This window comes from Cheilinus undulatus, linkage group 9 (genome assembly GCF_018320785.1).
Source record: "Cheilinus undulatus linkage group 9, ASM1832078v1, whole genome shotgun sequence".
Classification (NCBI taxonomy): Eukaryota; Metazoa; Chordata; class Actinopteri; order Labriformes; family Labridae; genus Cheilinus; species Cheilinus undulatus.
The window spans coordinates 27,923,704-27,944,811 of NC_054873.1; the positions used below are offsets into that span (position 1 = coordinate 27,923,704).

General features: G+C 40.4%; 2 protein-coding genes across 3 annotated transcripts in view; one reads left to right on the plus strand and one right to left on the minus strand.

Annotated features, from left to right (window-relative positions):
* The window catches only part of wwox (WW domain containing oxidoreductase), a 212,348-nt gene extending 201,667 nt beyond the window's left edge, over positions 1 to 10,681 (plus strand). For both annotated transcript variants that reach the window (XM_041796234.1, XM_041796233.1), the window contains one exon: positions 9,226 to 10,681. In XM_041796234.1, coding sequence (XP_041652168.1) covers positions 9,226 to 9,417 — 192 coding nt within the window. In that variant the 3' untranslated portion in view covers positions 9,418 to 10,681. The remainder of the gene's footprint in view (positions 1 to 9,225) is intronic.
* The window catches only part of mafb (v-maf avian musculoaponeurotic fibrosarcoma oncogene homolog b (paralog b)), a 62,786-nt gene continuing 52,044 nt past the window's right edge, over positions 10,367 to 21,108 (minus strand). Inside the window, exon 3 of the mRNA XM_041796236.1 lies at positions 10,367 to 10,487. The gene's annotated coding sequence lies outside the window, so the exon portion shown is untranslated. The remainder of the gene's footprint in view (positions 10,488 to 21,108) is intronic.

The window sequence follows — 21,108 nt, forward strand, 5'->3', positions numbered from 1 at the left end:
CTCCTTTTACTGCTCCTCTTTAATGAATAGGTGTCCAATAAGGCCTTTTATTGTCTTAGCATATGTTGCTTTTATTAGGGGAAAATAATTAGGTTGTGCGGATCACTTCGGAAGTCCTCTCGCCAGATAAAAATGAGATAGTTTCACAGTCATTGCGCAAGTCCTTCTGACTCCTCATCGTTTTCCCCTTGGATGCTTAGCATCCTAGCCTCCTCCTCTCCTTTGCTTCCTTCCATGCTATCCTTGTTCCTCCCCTCCTCCCTGTCCTTTGCATTCCCTCCACCTAGTTCCTCAATTTCTCCTCCATTGTTCCCTGGAAAATGGAGGCATTAAATGTATGCAGCAGTGTGGCACCGGTTGCACGATTACACACATGCACACATAACAGATGAACAATCACAGTGTGACAGGAGGCCATTGATGACTGACACTTGGTTGATCTTATCTGGTGCAAAGAAGTAAAAGGGAGGGCCGCAGAGAGGAACGTAGCGGGAGGGTTCTGCTCTGCTTTGTGTTATGTTCCTGTCACTCCTACACACTTTAGTCCTCTGCTCTTTTCTCTCTCTGTCCACTCATCTTCTACTACATCACTTTGCACAATTATATAGAAAAGGAAAAAATGTGATCAGGGACTCCAGGGAAGGATATCCATTTACCTGCAAAAGGTCCTACTCTGACCATTTACCCATGAGACCTCAGCTACAGTAGCCCTGTGTGCCCAGTTTTGAAAGTTATGAAGGTGGAGGGGAGGGGGGTAGAGGCTGCAAATGGTTGATGGAAAAGGGGCTGAGAGGCAAGGGGGGTGAGGGGGGCATGGTTAAAAGACTGAGAGATATCGAGGAGCGGAAGCAGGGAGAGAGGGAGGCTGGTCCCTCTATCCTGTCCTTAATGCCCCCCAAGGGAGCCCACTGCCCGTAGGTGAGTATTAGCCCTCAGCCTGTGGGCTAATGGATGCTATGAAATAGAGTTCAGTCCATACAGATGACCAGGGGAGACTTACCACGGGGGAGAACTATGATGAGGAGATCCTCTGGAGGTCTAAACAAGCTCTCAGTTAAATGATAGACACAATCCTGCTAACATGAGGTTTTAGCTTCTATTCATAATCATGATAACTGTATTTATACAGCTCCTTTGAAAACAAATGTTTACAAAGTGCTTTGACTCAATGGTTCTCAATGTGGAGGTCGGCACCCCTTGGGTGATGCCAGATGCCTTCCAAAAAACAAAGAAAAAAAAAGAAAACTCTATTCATATATGCATAAAATTAGTTCATTTTTAATTTTAACATAAACACGCTATTCTTGAATTTGCACGGCTGTGTCAAACTTCAACCACTTTCAGGTACAGTGGGGGTCTCCAGCCTCTGGCACCTTTCTTTTGGGGGTTGCAGGCTTAAAAGTTTGAGAACCCCTGCCTTAACAGACTGTAAAGGCAGACACTGAGAGATAAACAAACATCAACAATCAGGGAGATTCTTGTAAATTCAATAAAAGTAGCAAGAACAGAATGTGAATGCAAAATTCAGCAAGAAATAACACAAATGAAAGAATTAAAAATGACACAACAAGCAGATATTGAACTACAGTTAAAAATAAAAAATATATATATAATCTAAAAAATATATAAAAAATATTTTAAAAATCTAAAATATATGAGAAGCAACGAAAGAGCGTATCATTCCTATAATATAATAAGTCATAAATATAATAAATGATCATTTAAATATAAAAGGGGCCTTCTGCACCATTGGGCCAAAAGAAGGATTAATATAACCCCCATAGTGCCCTGGATGTTCTTGCATATAGTGGTGCTGTAATAAGTCCTATAACGCAGAAGTGAGCTGGCATTGTTTGGACGTCTAGGAGATTTTTGACTAAGTTTTTGTTTAAATACCTGAAATAAGGCCTGTGGAAAACACAAGCTCAAGGGATTTAACTTTTTTTTTCTACGACATAAAATACATTTGTAAAGTGCCCCACTTTTGAATCTTACATCTTTTCGTGTTGTAATAAAGGCAATTGCTAAAGGGCAGCTAACTGGGACTACAGTGTTTGTTGGACCGTTATACGTCATCATGCCGACTGTGGCAACTGAGCCTTATCATGACTTTGGCTTTACCTTCATCAATCATATTTACAAACCAAATGTGATGCTTGTATTATCAATTTATCAAGATTATCTTTATAAGCAAAGCATGTAGGGTTCACAAACTTTTATTGGACACAAATCTTGTTTTCAGCAATGATCTAAAAACCCACTGAAAAATCCCATAGGCCTGCCACTAAGGGGACTCATGCTACTCTAACTTCTGGGTTTTGTTGGTAAAACACAGAAGTTAGCGTTGCTGCACCACTCCATTACCACAGGCATGGGAAAATAATCTGTTGAAAAAATAACAGAGCTGACACCTTTGGGGCAAAGTAAATGTTGGATGTGGCAAGTAAACACAGCCAAGGGTACCATCCAGGCAGGTAGGTAGCAGGGTTGCCAGGAGCCCCTAGTCATACTGTGCGTGTCCCAGGTCCCTAAAAATTGTCTGCAGTCTCCAGGCATATCACCAGGGGTTAAAAGACTCAAGCTAAAGCGATGCCAGGGAGCTTGACCTTGGTCCCAGTCCCTGTGATGACTCTTCAGTGCCCTACATGCCTAAAACTCATGTACATGACTGTACATACAGTCATAGAAGATTACTTCACCTTAGTGGAGATTAAAAAAAAAAAAACTAAGAAGATTAAAACAAATAAACACATAGGAGAACAAGGAAGTAAATTGGAAAATAAATAAAAATGAAAATGTAATCAGTAAGTGTAATAGAAGAAAAGGACACTGATACATTGTCCCTCAACAGAGTGAACAAAGGAGGAGTGATAGAAATAGATAATTTAAGGAGAAATCACACAAAAGCTAGTCTGTACAAGTGAGTTGATTTAAAAGATGTTACTGGAGCTGTGATTCTTATCTCCTCAGGGGGGTTGTTTCAAAGATCTCCGATCTCCTTCACATTTTAGTTTTGACTTTGGAACAACCAGGATCCCCCACCTGAGGATCTGAACCTGCGTGTTGGCTCATAAGTGGTCAGCATTTCAGAAATATAAGCTTTAAAAGTGATCAGTAAAATCTTAAAATTAATTCTAAGTGACAGGGAGCCAGTGGAGAGAAGCGAGGATAGGAGAGATGCTATCCAGTAAAGCCAGTTTAAAGTTCTTCATTGCTTATCGATGTACAAAAGACAGAAAATATAACAACCATCCCACAGGTACTGCCAAAATGCATGGCACCTTTACTAATCTGACCTTTGGCATGACTCTGTCAGGGTGAGAGAGGTCACTGCAGAGTGACGCGCTGGGTGTCAGGGAGCTTTCTGAAGTGTGTTTGAGTGTGTTTCTGAGGTGTTTGAGGTGCTAATCTCCTCTCCTCGTGGATGAGTGGACAAGCTGTATGGAGGTACAGCTTGTTTATCTGAGGAGACTGCGTTACCCAGGATTCCCCTTTACAGCTGGACCGGGCACGCTCAGCTGGGCTGTCATCTTGCAGAGGTTAGCCAGTCTGAGGGCGACGACAGATCCGCACACTCACAATTACACATAAACAGCACACATAGACCAGAGGCTTTGATTTCAATGGTTATTTATTAAATGTAAAATATCTTTAGCACAGATTAAAAATCAGACACCTCCATCTATTTTAAACATCACAGGCTGGAAAAAAGAAACAGAATCACAATCCCTTTGGATTCCCACTTTGAGGATAGCTAGTCCACAAGGATGGGCAGAGGGCTGAGGCAAAAACTGCTGCACTCCTCCTGATCCCTTTACTGCGGCTACAAGGCAGGAAAAAGTTTCAAATGAATGCTGTAGCCTCATTAGGTTGAAAAGAAGTGGAATTCTCTGAGTAATGTCAAGAATAGGAGAGGAAAAAAATCTATACTGGTCAGGTTTGTCAAATGTGACTGAAACAGGGTAAAATATAAACTATTAGCCCATGATAACCCTATAAAACTGTGACTGACAGCTTACTTAATGTGACTCAAAAAACAGATCTTTAACTCCAACTGAAACCGTTTCCTTGACCCACATCATATCCAGAGGGCCTTTACATGAGGAGCATGAACATATGCCGTAATGATCTGCGGTTCATGCCAGGAACTGAACTTCTTAAATTGTGTCCCAGGCGTTAATATCCATGCCAGCGTTTAGCACTACTGCTGAACTGGAGCGCCATCACAGAGGTCAGCTGGTGAACACCCCCACCCCACCCCCCCTTTTTTTTCTGCTCTGCCTCAACCCTCGCTGCTGTACAAATGCCAACTGACAACAAGTGACACAGATGGTGAGCAGAAACACAGAAGGACAGGCAAAGGAAGAGAACCACCCACAGGAGTAAGAAAACAGGAAGACTCTACACACACTGTCCAAGAGAGGATATTGCCTGACAATATTACCAACCCATTTATTTAAACTTTTTTTGTTTATTTTTACTCTTTTCTTTTTTCTACTTTTTTAAATTATTCATTTTTTTCAGCACATGCCATATGAGAATCTGGGGATTATAAAAGTACCTGAAAGAATTGCTAGGTTTTCAGCATGCATAGCTGTTTGTATTTACAGGGGTTGTCTGTACAGGGAGGGGGGCCAAAAACAGACTGCTCTACAGTACTGGGTTTATTTACATCCAGGTCAGAGGGAGAGGTCGATGTTTTAACTACAGATGTGAGGGGTTAAATGTCACATGCATAGGGTCAGAGATAGCCGAGTACAACTCTGATGTTGAAGACACAGAACAGAAACACGGCAAAGAAACATTACTGTTAATTCAACAACATCGCATCTCCCTCACGTCCCGTTTTTGCTTTTGAATACGCTCAATAAGGAGTTTTCAACAACCAATTATTGCGTGACTCTATTCAAGGAAGTTTCTATTGCAAGCCCATGAGGTCCTCGGGTATCGAGTCGATACAGAGATTGGAAGACTTGGATCTGATCCCAGAGCAGCTCCAGAGCCGTAGTGGAGGATCCCAGGCTTAGTGCAGGCTCATCGCTGCTTATTGCAGGGAGTTATGTGAGTATTCTTTCAGCGTTTTGGTGTTTTTTTTTATCACCAACAGAAGCTGATGTACACAGAGGAAAGTGGTGCTGTCGCATTCCTTTGGTTTGTCATATTGCTGTGGTGCTGTCATGCCTTTGTTTTTAGCATAGAGGGTTGTTTTAGATACAGGATTGCTTGGATGCACTTCACTTCTGTCCCTTCTCTTCCCCTTAAACAGCCAGTTTGTTGGTAGCAGAGCTGTTTTAGATTTGTGGAAATCCTAAGTTACTGAAAAAGTCAAAAGGAGTCTGAATGCTGACTTGGCTCATGTGAAAACTTTTTGCAGTAATATTTTGAAATTTAGAGCAAATCCTTTTGGTAGAATGAGAAGATATGTGAACTTTTATAAGACAAGCAAATCAAAATCCTAAATTTGTACTTTTTTCTTACATGGATGGCCCAAAAAAGATATCTGTGTGGCTGGCTTTCTGAATAGGCCAATTGCAAAGCAGTACATTGAAAAACCAGATTACAACTCACTTTATCACACCGATCAAACACATTCATTCTTCAGATCCTTCAAGTTATTGCAGCATGTCTTTTATATGCTATTATTAAAAATATTCCTTGTCAGCACATGTCACGTCAAACTGTCCAAGTCAAAGAGGACAGCTGTGGGGAGCATAGCATAAAGCTGAAAGAGTACAGATGTTTCTACTACTGTACACAAGGTAATGATTCACATAACGTTGCAGAAGATAGAACAACACACAGCAAAAGCCATCAGTTTGTAGACAGATAAATTTACAGGCATAATCTACAGTTCAACATGAGTTCGAAGCCATTGTTAATGTGTGATGCACACTGGTTGTAGATTTATCTGAGTGTTAATATGTGTGTCCTCGTGTTCAGGCGCATGCTCGTGTTCAGGAGTGCACGTATGAATGCTGTCTGTTTTTATGTGCATTGCAGGAGTATTCATGTTGGTACACACACCCCTTTTTGTTTGCCTTCTTTTTTTCCTCGTACACCACATGCAGCCTTTCTGCAGGCATACTTGTGCAGAAGCACACACCATGATGGACAGCTGTGGTGGGTGGTGGAGCATGTTAATGCCTTATCTTCTCTGGAGGTCACAGGGTCAAGTGGTGAGGGGGGATGAGCTAAACACCAATAAGACGGCACAGGCACAGACATGTAATGCTGTATGCTGTATGGAGAGAAAACAGACCTTTCTGATTTGAAATAATATAGATCAGGGGTGTCAAACTCAGGGACCGGGGGCCAAATCTGGCCCATGGTACAATCACACCCGGCCCCCAAGATCATATCACATTTTAACTATAACTGGCCCACTGGTATGAGGTCTGCAGATTTCCTCCAGTATAAAAATGTAAACTAAACCTTGATGATTAAAAATATCCTTAAGTCGGGGCGCAGGTGACCTAGTGGTTTAAGGCGCGCCTCATGAATGCGGCTGGCCCGGGCTCGAATCCGGCCTGAGGCCTTTTGCTGCATATCTCTTCCCTGTTCTTGTCCCTGTTTCAGACTCTATCCACTTTTCTCCTCGATTAAAAAAAGTCACAAAAATGCCAAAAATAAATCTTTAACAAAAAAAATCCTTAAGTCAGCAAAATTAGAGTCAAGAATTAAAACAGCATTGGACTTTTAGACACACAGTTTTTAATTTCATCTCATATTTTAAATTTTTAATTCACAAATATTAATTTTACCTCATATTTTGGCCTTTAAAACTTATGATTTTGAATTTTATCTCATATTTTTGAGCTTTAAAACTCATGATTTTGCATTGTATCTCATATTTTGGCCTTCTAATCCCACAACTTTTAATTTTATATTCTCATATTTTTCCTTTCAAATTCACAGCTGTGAATTTTGTCTCCTAATTTGATCTTTTTCAGTCATGATTTTGACTTTCAGTCTCATATTTCTGCCTTATAATTTATTATTATTTTTTATTATTCTTATTATTTTTTTCTATTCTATTTTTCTTTATATTTTGTGTTCTGACCTTTTGAACTAATAAGTTTGTTTTTTAATTTCAGCGATTGAGCCTTTAAACTTATTATTTTGACTTTTTTATGTCGATGTTTATGGTGTTTCTCATCAGAGCTAAGTTGTTTTTTATTTACCATAATTCATCACTAGTGAAAATGAAGTTGAAAGTTTTTGGTTAAATGTTGACCCTGTTTGGCCCTCAGGTTAGACCTAAATCTAGATTCTGGCCCCAGCTTGGATTGAGTTTGACACCACTGATATAGGTGACTTCCGTAGGCAGGCAGGCATAAGTTTTGATTATGACTGTGGAAGTTTTTTTCCCACAGTCAGTGGAAGGACTAGTGTTTGGTAAGAGGGTGCACACACACACAGACTGCTGTAAAAGTCAGCCAAGTTCAAGGGGGTGTCAGAGGCGCTGAAATCTTCAGTGGAGTTAAAAGACGTTTGCTTTCAGACGGGCTAAATCAGATGCCCTAAGCGGAGGGAGATGAGTTAAACTGAGCGCGTGTGAACCTGAAACTCAGAGACACTGCTTGGCATTTGTCTGCCTTTGATACGGCGACATGTGATGTGGGTGAAGTTATCGCCCTGCTGGCAGGTGAGACAGACAGCGGAGCACAGAGAGATGCTGCCCTTTCATCTGCTGTTTACCCGCTCTATCATCACACTGCACTTCAAACACTCTCAATCTGCTGCTGCTGCTTCTACGACCAACCAGGACTCCTCCTGACGGAAGTTTACTGACAGGGGGGTTGTGTGTAAGTGTTTGTGTGTACTGATGACAAAAATGGTTCTTGGAAACTGGTGTGTCTTTACTTCATTGAATCTGCATTTCTGTGCATTTTTTTGTTCTTGCATGTGAAAGCACGAGTGCTTTAGATGTGAATGGATCTTTGCACTTCATGTGTGTCGGTCTCACAGCTGCTTCAGGAAGCTGTTCAAACAGTTGGCATGTAACGTGGCTACATTATGCATGTTTGTTTGTGTATATGAGGTTGTCTCACTGTGTGCCAGTGCTCTGTGCTCAACATTAGTCCACAGTCTTCACAGCAGCGTTCCCCTCCTACCCCCACATCTCACTCTCGCTGCCTCTCATTGGGAGATAAAGCGGCGAGCCATTTCATGTGGCCGTATAGAAGTCGTCTCCAGCCCCTGAGTTTGCAGGGAAGCTGTCACAGCAGCTTTTAGCTGGAGCTGCAACATGAAAGATCCCTCTTTGAGCAGTTGGGTTATGTGTGTAATTCTCTCTGACGTGTTTATTCTGCAACTTTCATTTTCAAATGTCACAGAAATCTCCCTCTCCCAAGAATATCCCTGCTAATTACTGACTGATGGGACGGGTGTATTAGAGAACTTAGCAGGTTGCGTCTAAATAACCGAGGCGTTACTTTGACTCTGCAGTGTCTCTCAGCTTTGAAGATGTGAATTTTCTGCGTTGAGACTTGAGTGATCCTTCTATTTTGTCTTTGCTTAGGAAAATGAGAGAGCTTACTTATAAAAAAATCCAAAGTCTTGTGGTGTTTATCTGTGTTTTTGTGTATTGTGTGTGAAAATATCTACAACCAACCCACACATGATTGAAACAATAAGGTAGACAATTGTACTTGCATCATTTCCAACACTTTTCCTCAGCGTGGCTGAACCTCTGTACACATCGTGTGAAAATATACATTTTTATAAGCATGGAATTAAAACCTGCTCTTTTACACATGTACATAAACGCTGTGGTTTTTATGGTGATAACCATCCAGACAGTCATTTCTTGTCCACTTTCTCCTCTGAGTCTTTACATCTATGGTCCCATATACTGTAGCCAGAGGTCCTGAACACAGCAGGTGAAGACATAAATAAATAAATATATGTGTATAAATATATGTACATCAGGGAGTGATGCTGTTCCCATGGTAATATGATCACTCATCATGGGCTGCAAGGGAAAAGGAGAGACAGCACGTGGAGTCTTTTTTTCCCGTTGATGCTTTGTCCTGCTGTCCCTAATGAGCGGTTTATGTGTGTGTAAATGTGTGTGTGACTCATAGAAGACATTAAAATGTTGTCCACTCTGTTTCTCCAAACAGGACACGTCCCATCACCTGTGTCTGAGTTCTCAGTCTCCTCCTGCAGGTTGATGCTGTCTCACCATTGATCTTTTTCTTCTATGTGTTTCTCTGTTCACAGCAACAAGGGGCGGCCACCACGGTGTACTGCGCCATCGCTCCCGAGCTTGAGGGCTTAGGCGGCATGTACTTCAACAACTGCTTCCGCTGCTTGCCATCCGTGCAGGCCCAGGACCAGAGCAGTGCCGCCAGCCTGTGGGAGCTGAGCGAGCGGCTTGTGGCAGAGAGGTCAGCAAGCATACAGGCCCTCTGATGGACACAGTAGGAAGAAGTGGAGGCAAAGGAAGGGGCAGCAGGTCATGTTAATGTCCATTTAGGTATGAAAAGAATAAAAGGTAACTGTACTCTGACTGTACAAGAGAGCTGCCAAACCACGGGAGCCTGTCTGGATGTGTCACGTCACTATGGGGGCTAAAACACACTACATATACAGTCGAGGAGGGGGCCGGGGTTCATATACACTCAATTTAATAAATGAAAGCTGTTCAGCTCTGCTGTGGTAGTTTACAATGGGAAGATTGGGGTCAGAAGATTTCAGAACTCTCCTTTTCTTTGTCTGTTTTTCTTCTTCTCTCTAGTCTTCTCCATAGAATGATCCATCTAGCAAACAACACAGGGTTCTTGTATATAGATACATTGTTGCATATGCAACTTTTACCAGCAATACTCTGCAAAAAGTCTTCCCAAGTTTTGTCTGTATATTCAGTTTCCTATTGTCTTGTTCTACATCCATGTTGATGTCTCCTCATCATTTGTTAATCTTTGTGCTAAATCCTTTTGGGCATAGAAGAAATAAAGTATAATGGCCATGTGACACTCATGGTTAATAAACACTCTAGAGGCATGATTATTATGGCTATTTACATTATTCTGTAATAATTTTATTTCTTACCAATGTCCCTATTCCTTTTCTGTACAATATTTACAATTTCTTGTCTGGGCATGTGCTAAACATTATGGACGTCTTATTTTTTATTTTTGCTATTTGACTCAACCTACATTTTAATAATCTAAACTCTGGTAAGTCTAAATTATAATTTTGAGGTGTTTCTGAGGTGATCTGTGTCAGTTTACAGCAGATACAGACTGTAGGAAACCTTTTTTTAAGGAGTCCAAGACCTTTAAATTTTTGTTTCTTCCAAAAAAATGTGATTGATCTCAGTCTCCTGTTGTTGTTTTATCATCATGGTTTCAATATTGGACTCTGGCTTCGGTGTTGCGGTGGTTTGGTTGCCCTGAAGCCGCTGTTTGGACATTGTGCTTTATGGCAGTCTGAGTGCCGTAGGTTGCTCTTGGAACATCAGCAGTCCAGTCTTATGATATCTGTAAATACAAAAGGGAAACACAGAGAAAAGTGTTTTAGTAAAACTCAGCTTCATGAAAACTGTGTTTCAATAATTTTAGGTACAGAAAGTAGAAGTCTTTTCATTTTTAGACCATTAGGGGGAGATATTTGTGTAGTTAGCTGACAAGTGAGAAGCATTAAAGCCTGACCCAGAGGGACTGCTTCTAAGTAGAAAAATGCTGTCAATATCCACATAAAACATGTTTTATTAAAAATGTTACATTCTCACTCTGCTTTGTTTATATGCCTTCAACCAGCTTAATTTACAGATGACCCACACATATACACACACCTCACAGTCTTGCTACTATTCATGTCTGCTTTATTTGTTGCCTTTACCCCTCAGTTCTCCCTCGGTAGAGATTCAACGTACAGAAAACACACACTGATACAGAAACATGTTGGGCCTTCACACAGTTGTGACCTGCACACTAACTGATACAGGTGTCCTGTGCTGTTATAATCTGTCCTGCAGTTACAGTACAGGTGTCTTATCACTGTCCTTTCACAGCACAGGACATACCTGGAACACAGACACAGCACAAACACACTGGCTCACATAGCCCGTCTCTGTTAAAGTCACTCAGCAAGAAATCAGGGGGATACTTTTGTAAGTCCTTCTGGACTGTGTTTTTCCTCAGAATCAACACGTCCTTAAGGACTTTCAGGAAGTTACATCTTTTTAATGATAAATGACTACAGGAGTCAGAACAGATAGTATTAAAACCTCAGATTACAGTTTTAACTAGAATTACCACCTTGTGATTATGTGCCTCTGTGAGGAATTCAATTCATGGGCAATGAAAGCACAGCAATGGGAAATAGGAAGGGCGGGGTTTGCTTAAAAAAATTCCTCAAAGCAGGATATGACGTTCACAAGCAAGAGATGAACATGAGGCACAATGGCCTTTGACCTATGAGCTACAGAATATTATTGGTTCTTCTTGTGTCAGAGTGGAAATGTGTGCAAAGTCTGAGGAAAACCCCATGCAGCATATTCGAAGTATCACACTCACAAGAATGGCCCGGACGCATGGACAGACGGCTTGAAAACATCTTACCCCTAGCCTGTGTCTATCGCAGGTGCAGAGGCATAAACTTATGAATGATAATAAGGTTGCTGCTGTCCTTGATGCTGATCGGGTTCTTAGTCAGTCATTTCAATTCATATTTTATCACCTAGAAAGTAGAGAAAGCCTTTTTTCCTTGTCTGACTTTTTCAGCTTTAAACTGACCTTTCACTCCACAGTAAATATCAACTCTAGTTTTCTCATATTTTGTTAGATCCCAGCATATTAATTAGTTAAAACCACCCTGTGATATTTGTCTTTTGACTCTCTAGACTTACCTTTAAAACAAGTACTGTTGACAAAGTTTGGTGTTACTCCCACATGGGGTCATTCTGACTAAAAACAAAATACTTGTGCTGTACAAAAGGATCAGCACTCAGTGAAGAAACCCCTAAACCATTACTATATACCTCCACAGATCCAGGCCCAGGTAGTGATAACACTGATACTACCTTCCCAAACATCAATCATAATTGCAACTTTACTGCTATTGAAAATTGACCACATTCAGAAGTATTCATGACATGTATTTAGTTTCAGATGAACTGATTCTATAATTATCCTAAAAGGTGCAATTCCACACCTGAGACTTCTGCAAAGTTAACTTTCTTTCAGTCACATCCCTACTTATTTGGAAAGTTTCTATAAAACCTGCAGCGACATGAACAGTGAACATTTTGTTTAACACGTCACTAAGCTCAACCAAGCCTGCAGGTTTACCTTGTCATTGACAACTCTATGAAAGTGGAGCTTCACAAAACAGACAGAGCGATTGAGGAAGCCTTCGATCGGAGGGGCGGACTCAGACACAAAGGAGAATCTTCACAAGAGCAACAAACAACCGGACGTCGTTGCAGCGGTGCAGTGCGGTGTCTGATCCCCTGGTGTGTGTGTGTCTGAGTGAGGAGGGAGGGTCCTGCCTGGCTCTCATACAAAGTCCTATTGATCAGGCCCTATCGGAATCATCTGATAGCTAATCGATGAACTACACTTCCTCTCAGCGAGTGGTGAGGAGAGAGAAGCATGGCTCTCACAGGAGCAGGACCTTGATCCTTTGACCCCCTCAGCCCCTGCGTACACACACATATTACACACAAACACACTTTATCTCTCTGTCTCCCTTCATTTCTTAGTCTCTTAATCACTCTCTCTTATAATAACAATACAAGACAATATAACAGCCCAAAGCCGGTGTAAACCAAATAACAAATATACCTCAGAATGATATTTTAATTAGTTGGATTTACAGTTGATTTTTTTTCCCCTTCACTGACTTTATTTCAATTTGGGCAGTAATTGTTTACGACTGACCATTTCATTTTCCATTATTGTTTTTATTTCTTCTCGTGATTAATTCCACCTCTCAGAGAATAATTATGAGAGGATTGATTTGATCATGCCTTTGTTCTGCCTCTATCGGCCCCATTGACTGAGGGAATGCCATGTTGCCATTTCGAGCGGATATATTTAATGATCACAATCAATGTTAAAGCTCTCTCCAGACTCAACTAACTCAATAAATATCTGCCAGGAGGAAATTTACCATCTAACTACAACCGGCAATAAAGTCTTACTGTCTTCCCACCATCCCCCTGCCCCTACCTCAGCTCTTACACTCCCTCCATCGCTCTCTTTTGAGGATGACATTGTGATTAAAAGGGTTGATCAATTTTCATTAAGTACCACTGTAGTGTCGATGGAAATAATATTTCCCTTTAATATCTGCATATTTGCTTGGCTTGCAGAGTGCTTTATAAGCTTAAGATTACATCTTATTTTAACAACAGCGGCATAAGAAAATGAAGCGATCATTTCCCCAGGCTCTTAATTTCATTTTATTAAAAAGGAAAAAGCCTATTGCCAAAAGACAATCTATTCATTTTGTAAGTCTTGTTTTGCAGATTTTAAAAATGGCATTTAAATCATTTACAGGTGGAAAATCCTCTGCAGATGAACGTCCATGTTAATCAGTACAAAATATGTAATTAGGGTTGTAAATGTACAGCTAACCACCAAGACAAATGTGAATGATAAAAATTCCAAATATATAAGATTAGGCCCCATACCATAAAAACTGGAGCAGTAATCTCTTTTCTGAGATGCTGTGGGCGTGTCTGTCAAATATGTTGAACCACAGCTCTCTCATAGAGTAGAAGGAATTCCCTAATTTTCAAACATGACTACAGCCTGACAAAGGAAGACTTCTGCCTGTGCTCTGGCCAAAGTTCACTGTAAGTCCAGGGGGGAGTCTAATGACTGTTGTGATTGTCTATACATTTTACCTGATGAAAGTGTGTTTTAATCCATATTTCACTTTTTTCCTGGGTGATTAAAAGAAGCAGGCTGTGGCGTTGTCTCTCTCAAAGCAGCAAAAAATTCAACGTTTCCTGTCTGTAAGTGTTGCAATGCTCAAGATCAGTTAAGTGTCCAATGATAGAGACATGCTATTCCTGCCCAGTCTTTCACAGTAAAAGCCTCCAATCCTAATCACCATTGGAGATAATTCTGAAGAGTAACATCACCAAATGAGTGTTGTAGCAGCAACTTAAGAACAAAGATGTTTCATAAAGGAGAGAGATATAATTTCACAAAACTCAGAAAGCAATATATAAGGAATACCTGAAGAGTTAAGTACAGAATGAGGAAATGAACAGACTTTTCAGTTCAAAAATGTCTGCCTGTCATGACATAAATGTGATTGTTGAAGGTCACATATTTTACAAAATACACTTTTTCAGGTTTTTCTAACAAAAAATATGTAACCCTGGCTGTTCCACAATCCCCCCAAGAATCAGAAAAATTCCTCTCCCCCTAGTCTTTCTTCATTTTTCAGAAAATATGTGCTGAAACAAGCCATTCTTAGATTTTCCCATCATGAAGTCATATGGGGAGTTAGCACCGCCCCCAGGTTTGGTTGGCCCTCCCCACTTTAAAAGAAGTTCCACCCTCCTCTCCTGATCTTCCTCTCTGCTGCCAGCTGAGAGAAAGATCAGGAGAGCCACATTCATTTCCTGAGAGGGGCGGAGTCAGACAGCTCATTAACATTTAAAGCTTTAGACACAGAAACGGCTCGTTCTGAGCAGGGCTGAAACAGAGGGGTTTTTAAAAATGCAAAAGTCCTATACTGGAGTGTTTTTTCAGAAACAAACTTTACAGGCATGTTTTGGGTACCTCTGAGAGCAATATTAACTTGTCTTAAAGGGATAAAATATGTGACCTTTAAAAAGAGAGTTGTAACATAGCAGTCAGACAGTTCCTTCATTCAGGTTGTAGCATTTTTAAAATTTAAGAGGAACGTTTTTCTCATGAGTGGGTGTGGCTTGGGCACATTCAACCGACACACATGCATCATCCTAGAGCTTATAATGCTGCCTTATTATTCAAGATTTTAAAGCTTAGTTTAATAAATATGGAAGTGTTTTTCATGATTGAAAGTTGGCCTGAAGTTTCATAACACAGTGGCCTGTCATACAACAAACCTAAATTACAGATTTTTTGATCACTTTACAGGGACTTTAAGTACTAAAAGTCAGCTCTAAAAGGTAAGTCCTTAGTAAGTTTTAAATCAAAAACGTATAAGTTGCTGTGTAGTAATAATGTATGGTTCCATAAATTCCTGTAGCACACATAGACCTCTCTAAAGGCCATTGGCAGAGGGAAGAGGTGGTGTCTGGGGCTTGAGCCCCGAATGTTTCTGAAATCCCCCAAGTGCAGAATGGCATACAGTGAAGTAATTTTTCAATCTGGATCATCTTGTTCACATGACTGTGGGGTTTCAAATTTCTAATTAAAATCAAAACTCAACTAATTGCCCAGCATTAATACTGTACCAGTCCAAAACAGACAATCTTCCCTGTTTGGCACACTATTATAGCAGCACACTGCTCAGAAACACACTGAAATGAAGTTTCACCTAACAGAAAATATGGTACTTTAACTAGTTTTCTTTAGAAATGATTAAAGTTTAGTGATTTAAATATGTTGAGATTGTTGGCACAGTCACAGAGCAGGTGCTTCTCTGTGCTTCAGTCTTTGGTGTGCTCTTTTATAAACACAGAGAAGCAGCGTTGATAATATTTGGATCCACATACTGTAGCTATGTTTCAGCGAGCCTGTTCACTATCAAACACACTTATGTCCCCCTGTAGATCTGCCTACAATCTATAACTTTCTCTTTTTTTATTGAAGCCTCAACACGGCACCTTTGAGGAAATCCTTCCAACCTCCAAATCCCCAGCGTGTCCTCACCGCTAGACAGCATGACCTTGTAAACCCTGAGTTATTTTACTCACCCATTATGTGAAGAGAGAAAGAAAAGAGAGAAAAGGAGAGAGAGGAGGGGGGCAAGAGAGAGGAAAAAGGAGCTCCTGCCTGTCACAGCTTTCAAACACAAAGAAAAATGAGCACTTGGGCTGAAGTACAATTATTAGCCCCTGTCTACAGATTCATCACACTATAGAGAGAGGGAAGGAAATAGGGGGAGTCGAGGAAGGTAGAAAAACAGGTACTGGAAGGGAGAGAAGATGGGAAAACAACAAGAAGAAAACAATCCGTGGAGATAAAAACAGGTCTGTTACACTGTGAGGGAAAACTGCAGGGTGCAAGGTGAAGCATGCAAAGGTGCCGCAGAGATGGGAGGGACAACGGTGGGAGGGAGGGAGGTTTTAAGGAACTAAAAGAGTGAGGAAAAGAGAAAGGCGGAGGTAAAGGAAGGTAAAATGAAATAAGAGGATTTGTCAGGCCAGTGGTTGGTGGCAGTAATAAAGCCTGCTAATCTGAGGGAGAACGCTTGGCTGCTCTCACACTGACTCTCTTGACGCCCCACTTTACCACTGGGCCACGCCAAGGTCACACACACAACCACACACACACAGAGTTTAGCATGTTCGCCGTCTGTCCCACTACGTCTGTCCCATCGCTCTCCCTCTATTTGAGTGATAAGTTTTGCCATCATAGCTGCCCTCTTTTTCATATCCATGCTTTTTTCTTCCTTCTCACTCTTCCTTCCCGAGTCATCTGTGTATTCTTCTTCTTCATCAAAACCACACACACACCTCGCAGCCATGTTGATTTTAAAATCTCATTTTTCTCTGTTTCTTAACCGGCTTTGCCATGTGGATCAATAGCCATCAAAACCATTACATAAATACATCTGTCAGGAGTAGATAGTAGAGTGGGGATGTAATGTGTCTGTTAAGGCCACCGTAGGGTGAAAGAAGATGTTTGTGTGTGCGTGTGTTTTCTCAAAGGACAGCGAGTGTCATTTTGTGTGACCAGGTGTGTCGGGCGAAGAGAAAGGTTGTTATTGAGCTGCGGTAAATGACGCATAACCCTGTGCACCGCTTACTTAGCCCTGGACCCCGGTTCTCTCTGTCTTGTTTTGTCAGTCAGTGTATGTGTTGTGTTGTGTTGTGTTGTGTTGTGTGTGCTATGAGTGCTTGATCTTTTGAAGTGAGGGCACTTTAAAAGGCAGAAACCTTATACAGGACCAGCTGTGTGCCAGGACCCTAAAGGAAATTATTTGGAAGTTGAGTTGGTCAGCTTTGGTGTCTTCTTCCCTTTTTTGCACCTTTATAACCATACACTTCCGTCGCTTAGCCTCAGCCCTTTTATAAAATCATCCTGAGATGGAATAACTGCCTTCTTTTTAGCTGAATGCTGGTGTGTGAATAAGTACTGTGCAGCCTACTGCCAAAGTTGCATAGTGCTAAAAGCAGGCAGCCAGGGCACTCTGTGGTAATTGGATAGGTGCCATTCTCCCTGTTGACATGTATTAAACTATTAGATCGACTTTGAAAACAACTATTTTAAGTTGAAAGCTTAAAATGATATTAAACAAAAAGCTACATTATTTCTTTTTCTTTCCTTCAAACACAAACAGAGCATTTCTCCTTAGTTTCTTCTAACATTCTTTTCCCTCATCATCCTTTCCTGTTGTCACTTGTGTTTTCATGCCTCACTTCTTTGACATCAGAGCTGTGATTGACTGTGATGTAGATTTACATGTGGTGCTGAAATAGCACAATAACCTGTGTGCAGATAATCACCTCATTGAGAAACGCTCCAGCCTCTCTCCTCTTACAATTACTATTGTGTATTTGATCATATAACCGCTCTCCAACAATGCACTTAATGGGCTTATTGGCAGCCGACCAGAGCTGGCTTGTAAATAAGCCTGATGGTGTTTGATTCTAATAAATTAGGCTCATATATGCAAACACAGTAAAATCATAACAATATCCAAACGTGTGCAGGCAGCTGGTGAGAGATTTATGCCACTACCAATCAGCTGCTTTCATCACTCACTCAGCTATCTTCAACTTTTTTATTTGTTTAATTTCCAAATGTGATTGCTCTACCACTCCCGCTCACGCTGATAAATGCAATGGCTCATGGGTAGAGGGGGCCGAGATTAATATATGTAATTTTTCAATGGGGCTATTCAAAAATAAGAAAGCAATGTGCTAAGAGCTCTGAGGAGGAATGAAAGCCATTTCAGCCAGGACATGATCTAACAGAGTACTGTAAGGTACGCACTGTTTCTGTGCTTTTTTCCTGTTTGTCCGCTCAAATAAAGGCTGTTTGGGTGAAAATCCCCTCAACTGAATACAAAAACAAACAAGAAAGAGGCTTGACGACCTCATAGCTTCGTTTCTGTCATTTGTTTGCCCACACAATGTAGATCCAGCTGATTCAATGTCTATTCTGAGAGCTACAGCTCCCCTGTGACCTCTGAAAGTCTTTAAACAGCCTTTAAAACCTTTCAAATGTATTTTTCCCCATTATATTTTAACCCACGCTTTACTATAAAGATTGTTTTTTAGAATAAACATGCACAAAATGTAAGCCTCTGTAAAAAGTGATGAAAGCAGTTGTAGTACACAGCATTAAGTTTAATGTTAAATAAACAGATAAATAAATAAAAAGGACAAAAATATGTGCTTTATGCCAGATTAAAAAACAGCAAAACAGACATTTACAGCCGTTAGTGTGTCTGATAGAAAAATAGAAATGTGTGTGTCCTTGTTATAGCAACAGTTTGTGTGTGTGTGTTTTATAAACATGAGGGAGAAGAGTCACCTCTCAAAAACACACTCGCATACCTACGAGATTAATTACAAGTACCGTGAATCACTGTGCAATTAATTAACTCATCCTTCGTAATGACTGTGCCTGTGTGTGTGTGAACTGTGTGTAGTGTGTCACACAGACAGCCCCTCCATCTCTCCACCTCTCGCCCTGTCCCCTCTCTAATTGCTTCCCTCTCTATTAAAATGCAGTCTGCTGTGACATCACTCAACCCTCTGTTAGAGCAGACCAGGACACCAGGCGGACCGGCACAGGCTCAGGTAGACTCACAGCAGCACTTATGCACTGTGTGTTTTAAAGCGTACAGTTTGTTTGCACGAGGAAAGGTTTGAGCTTTTGATGAACGACGGCATTCACCCTAGCACCAAGTGAGACACAGTCCCTGTCAGAACAGGATTACGCGCTAACATTTGTAAAATAAAACCAGAATAAAAAAACTTCCATCTAGGTTAAGGGTAAGGGTGTGGATAACCAAAGTTCAATACCTGACCTGCAAAACCTGATTACAAAAACATTTAGTAAAGTCAAGCACACAGTCTGCTTACAGGAAAACAGCTCGTCCTCTATGAAAAAATTCTAACACCGTAAACATAGCCTATGTAGCTCCTAAGCTGCATAAGCTACATGGACAGTGTAGCAACATAGCTAACATAGCTAAGCTCACAAAGCAGCTACATAGCTATGTTTGCAAAAGGTAACTTAGCTACATTAGCTTATGTTGTAATTTTAATTACATAACTAGAGTAGCTATGTTAGCTTTACCTATGTTTGCTGAAGCTTATGTCGCTTAAGCTACCTTAGCTACATTAGCTTTTGTAGTAACAATAATTACCTAGCTAGTGTAGCTTTGTTAGCTAACAAAGCTAAGGCAAGCCACTATTTGTGTAACTACCTCTAAAACGGGTCACTACATAATTTAATCGAAGATTAGACCTCTGACCTTTTCTCTGTTTTATTTAGGAAATGTTGCTTAATCTGTAATGCTTGCTGAATGTATGTGGCAAACTATGTACATAATAAAGTTGAATTTTCAGAAATCTAAAACTGGATACCACTTTGGTTCTGACAAAGACAGCGTCTCAGATGAACAGTCTGTGAAGGGGCTGCATGAGATGTACGGTCTGCAGCCAGACTATCGTGAAAATGTTGGGAAATTTCAATACATACTCCCCTAAACTCCTCCAGAGTTGTTCACACATACATCTATTGGTAATATTAGGATGTGAGCTTTTGCCTTCATATTGATACTATATATGATCACACTTATACACAGTATCAACAAATTAGAGGTAAAGAACATACTGTCAAGCAAAAACAAAAAATGCTCATGTACAGAGATATTTTTCTGAATATTTCCTGCTACATTCACACATCAGATCATTCCAATGTTACACTTAAATCTGACCAGGTCAGGGAACAATGCAAGTAAACAGCAAATGAAAATTTAACCATTTGTATTCACACAGGCAACTCACACTAAAAACTTTGGAAAATGTTCAGGAGTTTGTGTACGTGTGCAATCACCGTTTGACATTGAATTGAAAACAAAACAAACAAAAACAAGGAGATACCCCTACACTAGGAACCAACTGAATCCATGAAAACTGTGTAGTGACAGTTATTCTCTTCATTGAATGAAGTGCCCTTTTTAGTAGAAACAACATTTCACAGAGTTTTTTCACTAAAGCATATTGCTGCCAAAAGATTAGAATTTTAATCATGGCTGATCTTAGAACTTCTAATATTCCACTATTTTGTATTTAAAACTGTTCTTGTTAGTTATCTTGAGCTATGGGCAGCTGACTTCCTGTTTTATTTTGAAACAAGAAAACAAGGAACTTAGGTGGATTGAAGATTATAACATGAACTTGGTCATGGAAAAAGAACTGGTAATGGACTGAAAAGTAAATAAGGGAACAGAACAAAGGGAAATATGTTTGATATCACAAGGTGTAGATGAGCCTTTGACTTGTTCACTGAGCTGTCTGTGAGTTTTTTAGAGTGAAATGTGACATTAAGGAGCAGTGGTGGACTTATTTTATATCAGCGTGGCTGTAGAGAGACACTGCAGGGGCTTAACTAAAGTATGCCAAAAGGCTCAGTACTGCATAGGGTTAATAGGATAAAACAGAAAAAATTAATGCAATCATTATATAGATTACTGACACTGTGATTGATACGTTAATGCTGACGGCCCTGATTAAGAGTAAACCATTATTTTTGTTTTATGGTTGAATTTCTGGGAGTGTTTATAGTGAGCAGCTAGACAGTGATGTCACCTTTAAACAACTTTTATGCCTCTATGTGTGAGATTTATTCATGAAATAAAACTGTTTGTTTACTGATTAGGAAATATCTGCAAAAAGACAACTGTTTCCACTTAAGACTTCTTGATTCACAAAGTAAGTAAGCCACTGAGGTGGTTGGAGCATGTCAGTTT